The sequence below is a fragment of the Anoplolepis gracilipes genome, chromosome 1 (genome assembly GCF_047496725.1).
Source record: "Anoplolepis gracilipes chromosome 1, ASM4749672v1, whole genome shotgun sequence".
NCBI classification, from domain to species: Eukaryota; Metazoa; Arthropoda; class Insecta; order Hymenoptera; family Formicidae; genus Anoplolepis; species Anoplolepis gracilipes.
This window is the reverse complement of record NC_132970.1, coordinates 10,160,143-10,166,485: the sequence shown is the minus strand read 5'-3', so window position 1 is coordinate 10,166,485 and position 6,343 is coordinate 10,160,143. Positions and strand designations below refer to the sequence as shown.

At 33.9% G+C, this 6,343-nt stretch overlaps 1 protein-coding gene across 1 annotated transcript in view; it reads right to left on the bottom strand.

The window, feature by feature from the left end:
* Window positions 1–1,844: 1,844 nt before the first annotated feature.
* Window positions 1,845–6,343, bottom strand: part of Dhc93ab (Dynein heavy chain at 93AB) — a 30,921-nt gene continuing 26,422 nt past the window's right edge. The window contains exons 30-38 of the mRNA XM_072904726.1: window positions 5,464–6,018; window positions 5,095–5,395; window positions 4,193–4,474; window positions 3,765–4,066; window positions 3,474–3,601; window positions 3,160–3,374; window positions 2,739–3,095; window positions 2,508–2,656; window positions 1,845–2,367 (exon numbers count right to left, since the gene is read on the bottom strand). Coding sequence (XP_072760827.1) covers window positions 2,073–2,367; window positions 2,508–2,656; window positions 2,739–3,095; window positions 3,160–3,374; window positions 3,474–3,601; window positions 3,765–4,066; window positions 4,193–4,474; window positions 5,095–5,395; window positions 5,464–6,018 — 2,584 coding nt within the window. The 3' untranslated portion in view covers window positions 1,845–2,072. The remainder of the gene's footprint in view (window positions 2,368–2,507; window positions 2,657–2,738; window positions 3,096–3,159; window positions 3,375–3,473; window positions 3,602–3,764; window positions 4,067–4,192; window positions 4,475–5,094; window positions 5,396–5,463; window positions 6,019–6,343) is intronic.

Sequence of the window (6,343 nt, the reverse complement as noted above, 5' to 3'; positions counted from 1 at the left end):
GTTTATTAAAAAGTTATAAACAAAAAAAGTTTTACTTATAATTTAATAAACAATGGGCGACGACTAAAACTTTTGGTAGTTACTCAAAATCTATTCTAAACATTTACTGTTTGTACATTCTGAAATATATCGATAAAATTTTAAATCTGATTTCTCTTCTTCTATTTTCACCACTTCTCTTCAGTAACAAAACAATTTTCGGGATATCGTCTAACGAGTGGCTGATGCCCAATTAGGTGCCGAAATTTCTTTCGATTTTCGTATCGGAAATGCAAGTCCTGAAACCACAAACCTCATCTCTTTCCGTTTGATACGCGAAACATCGGCTATTCGAGTCGCTCTTACCCTCCACAACCGTCCAGCGCGACTTAATGAAAACCGTGATTGAAGGTGGTGCACGGATGCCAATCGATCTGCCACGTATCACGAAGAGGGTGTCCAAGAGCCAATCACTGGGAACCGTCAAAGGGACGATAATTTTTCCCCCTTTCTGTCCGATGGGATTCATGAGTTGACTTTGTACAGATCGTACTATTAGTTTTTGCCGTTGTGTGTGTTTGACTCATTAGGGTGACCAAAACGTTGTAACAATACTGCCGAAGTTTATAAAAAAATTGTTTGATTGAGTCTACGCACATATAAATAAAAAATAAACTATAGAATCGAATTTTCCTCTTTACTTTTGTTTCAATTTATTAAGAAAGAGGTGACATTAAATCTGAGCGTCGTATAATTTTAAAGGCATGATTTAATGAAATAACGTAGATAAAGAATTTTATAACGTTTTTTAACCTTTTTACGTTAATTATCTTAGCAGAAATTTTTTCAACTTGCCTTATCGCGTTTTTTTATTATATTTACCCTACAAATTAACAAAAAATCTTTTGAAATTTCGAATATTCTCTTCATATACTTAATAAACTTTTCTGAACTGAGAACTACTTCAAAGAAAAATTGAAACAAGCGAAAATTTAATTTATTCCCCTAACGCAATGTAATTTTGTGATATCGCGTGATGATACGAAAACCTTTGTGTTCTCTACGCGGATGTGTTTTGTATCTTTTTTCTCTCTATATCTCGAGAATTGACACTAAATTAAATTAACCGACACTTTGTAGCTAGATAGGCATCGGCTTTTGTTTACTCTGGCTTTTGGATACGGGTATTGATCTCCAACGTCTTCAGGGAGAACTCCCATTTCGACGAATGACGGATAATTTCTTCTTTTTTCCTGCGAAAAAGCGCCGAATCGTGAAACGGGCCGGATATACTCCTTGGAGACCTCGTGTCGTTTTTCCTCTTACGTTTTATTAACTCTCGGTCGATTAGTCGACCTCGACGTACCTCAACTTCGATCGACCATTTGAGATTTATTGTCGAATCGTTTTCTTCTTTATACGCCATAATTGCGGATCTATTTCGTGCAAAATGTATCATTCTGAGATTGTAAGGAATAAATTTATGTCAACTTATATAAATCTAATAATATCTAAACAGTTATTTTGTATATAAAATACGTAATGTACTAATTTTAACACAGATTTTCTTTTTATTTTGATTAAAATGAGATTTATTTTTATTTGGTTGAGTACATAGATTATTCTTCTGATAGAATCTAGTTTTATTTGATTCTAAAGTATTTAAATATCACATAAATCTAATCAAATATATATATTGACTTTAATAGCCAATAACTATATATATTATTTGTTATATTATTGGATTTATAGAATCTAATTGTAAATACTATTTCTTTTCAAATTATAATATTTAAAATTAATATAATTGTGAATTATAAATATATTATTAAAAATAGATCTTATTAAAAATAAATAACTGCCTTTATATATTAATTTCATTAATATTTTTCCGGTTAATTATTTATAAAATTATATAACAGAAAAAAGTTAAAAATATCTTTTTACATTATAGCAAAAATTAAATGTAAAAATACTTAGAAATGACTTGACTTAGAAATGATGTATCTTACGATCAGGTACAACTATGCTGTGTAATATTGTTGAAGCGCAATTATTCTAACTAACTACTAAATTAACAACGGTTATTCTTTTTAGGTTTGCAACAGGAGAGCAACACCGGCCAACGTCCATTTGGCCGGTTTGTCTTTGGTTTTCAAATTGAACGTCCATACATATGTTGGACCTCGCATGCGTGTCTTGTATACCGGACACTCGTACATGTTCCTCAAATCCTGTTTGTCCTGCGTGATCGCGCGTACATTAATCACGGGTATCGCTGGATATAATTCCTTAGGCCTGGAGTCGACGATGATTCCTGTTTGGACATCCCATCGTGCGCCTTCCATAAATATTCCGTGGACGTAGGCCCCGTCCCTCGGAGCCGACCTAACACGAACGAATCGGGAAGGAAGTCACTCCTCAGCTCGATGTACGACGAATTAAGTTAACGACTGATAACTATTCTGCTCTCGCGAGCGCGCGTATCGTGAAACTTCAACTTCCGTCTAATTATCTTTCCTACTCACGTGAACTCCTCCTTGTTCTTCTTGGTCACGTCGCACTGGAGGCACATTTTATCGAGTGGTAACTCGTGTCTTCTCGCCGTCGATTGCATGATGGCGGTGAGTAACGATTGAGGATTAAAAAAGCCGGCAAGCCACACGGATGCCGGTAACTAAAATAAGATTAATTTTTTTGTACGTCAGCACTATTCTAGGAACGTGAATTATTATTTTTCTCTGTCTCTATATACACACAACGAAATCCGTAGACCATGTCTCCAGCTCTCTGATTCTTAGAAGAAGGTCAACGAACCAAGCAGTTAAACCTAATAAAGACGGATAAGCCCTGCTGGCCCATACTGGTGGAACTTGATCGAAGAACAGCGCGTTTTCCAAATTTTCCATGTCTGATGTTATGGTAAGTTCGCCCTTCAGGCCCAAATCCAGTTCACGCAACGATCGTTTAATCTCGGTCGTCAAGAAATTCATTCTCTCGCATTCTTGAAACGCCACGATTACGTAAGGTGTTCGTTCCTCTACCTTTCCCATTATTTCTGTCATGTTAAATTCCTCGGGTAATTTCTCTATTATCTCGTCCAACACTTGTTTCACCTGCGAAATAAAACAACCAAAGAGATATTTATTTTATTACATTTCTAAACAAATATATAATAACCTTCTCCTCTCTTGTAATGGTTTGTCCTCCCGAGCTACCAGTGTCTCGGGGTTGCATTTCAAAGACCGTTTTGAATAAATTTTCAGCCGTCATCGTTAAAAAACCAATCTCTGCATTCGGATGTAAGCCGTATAAATACGGAGATTCCGGCGGTATAGCTTCGTCAATGTATGTATGATAACCGATTAAATCTGTATTAGGAGGTGCGGAAAAACCTTGAAATGTAAAACAACAATGATAACAATAAACACAGAAAACATTGAATTCTCTCATTTAATATTGAAGCAGTTAAATTCGCGTAGGTATTAGTTTACCTGGCGCCAATTGCAATTCTCCATCAATTAAGTCAGGCTGCATTAATTCTTCAAGATAGGATACGCAAAGTCTTCTGTCCCAGTCATCTGTTATATGACCACCGTACATAATTTCTCCGAAGAGATACCTTTTTAAAGATACATATTATTAAATTTTTTTCTATACTTTGAGAAGACTTTATTTTTAATTAAATTATACTTTTATATATGTGTAATTATGAAAGCGATATTTATCAATTTTGTATGATTTTTTTACATTTATTTTTGATTTTTATTAATAATTATATTAACCTTAAATCTTCCCAAGGTACTTTTGGACTTGCTTCCAAATAATTGTACAGCACACTAACACTGATGTTCAGATCTCCTACATTGAAGGGATATATTTTATTCCAACCCTGGGGTCCAAATTTACGACGCTCCGCGACGACAGCGTGGAAGTAGCACAAAGAGAATAAAATCGCTTTGAACTCAGCTTCTTTAGAGCACATTTCTAAAGTTTCTTGAGTAAAATTGTCTAAAGCTTTATGCAAATTAGCTTGCATGCCAGTAGGTGGTTCGTTTGTAATTTTTATTGACGATTCCAGAATGCCCTAGAAATTATTATTAAAAGGAACATGTATCTATATATTAAAAGTAAAATATATATTACGAATAGATTATTATTAAGTAAGACTTTTGTGTCTATTTAAAATATTATATAATAATTTTTTTCTTACTTGAGGTATTATATGACCGGCTGGTGTACTAGCCGGTTCTGCACTCATAAACATTCTGTAATCGGGGTGAGATCTTTCTGCGGCTATTTCCAATTTCTTCTCCAACAGCGGAAGCCATTTTTTTACTAAATGTATATTTTGCAGTACCACCCAGTGACCATTTTTAGCTGCTACGTCCATAGCTTGCTCCGCCACAGTTTCTTGTCCTTGACCCAGGGACACGTTATGGAAGTTTTGATTATCCGATGTAAAGCCAAGGCGTCGACCCAAGTCTTCAACATCCTAATATTTCGAGATATTATTATATTTATTATATCTTTTTATATCTATGTTTTTAATATTTTATATAAAATGCATTTCTTAATATAATATAATATTTATTGTATTGATCTTACTGCAGTGCACTCAAATTGTATTTTTAAAAAGTTTAAATATATCACATATACAAGATGCCTGGTCATAAATATCCGAGCAAATATCTCGCAACTTAAAGTTACAAAAATTTAATAAGAAAAATTTACATGGCTTTGAATCTGCTACAAAGTGCATGTAAACTAATTTTTTAATTTTTCTTATTTTGTAATTTTTTATAAATGTTACTCCTGACGTTTTCGGATTATAAAGATTATCTTTACTGTTTTTAATGAAATTATTCCAATTTTTTTAGGTAAATGGATTTCTCACAATATTCTGAGTAAAAAGTTATAGGCGTATATGATAGCCACAAATTGAATAGTTGACGAGATATATTTTATATTTTAATTTGATATAATTTTACGTAAACTATAAAACATCTCTCAGCATAAAATAGTATCCTGTATATACACGCAAAATTATTGACAGTTCTGCTTTAAGAAATGTTATTTATAAAATAGTGATAAGAAAAAATATTACACCATTACCTTTAATGGATTAACTCCGGGTGATAAAATAAAGAAAATAGGAGAACTCGGACTAGTTTCTTCAAAGGATTTTGCAAATTCCACCGTTCTCGCCTCAATGTATCTTGGACCGAGCTTTTCCTCGATAAACGCAGCAATGGCATACGTCATCCTGTCTGGTCTCAGAGCTCTCAGCATGCATAGACGTTGTATAGCCGTTTTATTTTTCCACTCTTGAGGAAACTTTTCACGCTCCGGGCATTCGCACTCCACGAACTTTTTCCAACGTTTGGCGGAACTTTCGATGTCTCGATCCAGATTCCTTCAAACGAGCAAGACAGTGAGAAAGTAAAGCGCGACAATGGGATAACAGTTTCTCATCCTACGTACCGAAACTCTTCCCTCGTAGCGAGACTTCTTATACCACCCCAGCTAGTATTAGTGAGAAAATCGACGGGCGAGGTAACGTGTGGCGTTATAGGAAATCTTAGGAGAAAGTCCAGCTCGCTGGCTGTAACTTCGTTTCTCGCCAATAAAATTTGGAATGCCATTTGTGAGGCAAAGATTAGCTTATCGCACTCGAAAAGCCCCCTGCTAGTGTACATGAAGACTGAATATGTGATGCATTCAATTAGATTTTGCACTCTTCCCGTAACATCGGCCGCGGGATCGGCCTTCAAAATTGCTTTTTGGAAGACGACGCTAAACGCCTTTAACGAAAATTGATAAATAGGATTAATAGTATTTAGATCATTCAAAATAAAGTACAACAATGAGGCTCTTGCTGCTGCGGGTCGATATAATTCTCGAGCTGCGTCAATTTGTTTACTGGTACCGCGAGCTTCTATAACCTTTGATTCAATCTCTGCAGCAGTACGCTTTGTGGTCTCTAAATTTTCCACAAGAGATGTATCTTCGAGAACATTGCTGCCAGCTGACGATAATCTATGATAATGATAATATAAGTAATTAAAATTATGCAATTATATATATATATATATATATATATATATATATATATATATATATATATATATATGCGTAGTAATTGTTATAGATATTTTCAAATACTGGCAAATACGTTCTCTTTTTCTTTTCCATTAAAGAAACAAATATTATTATATATATTTGTAGCTGTAGATTGTAAATAATTACAAATTACATAAAGTAAAAATGTATTATTATTAGAATTGATGTTGTCAATAGTATATAAAAATATTATTGTCACATTTACATACATATATAACTATTTTTAGAAGGTATATTTTTT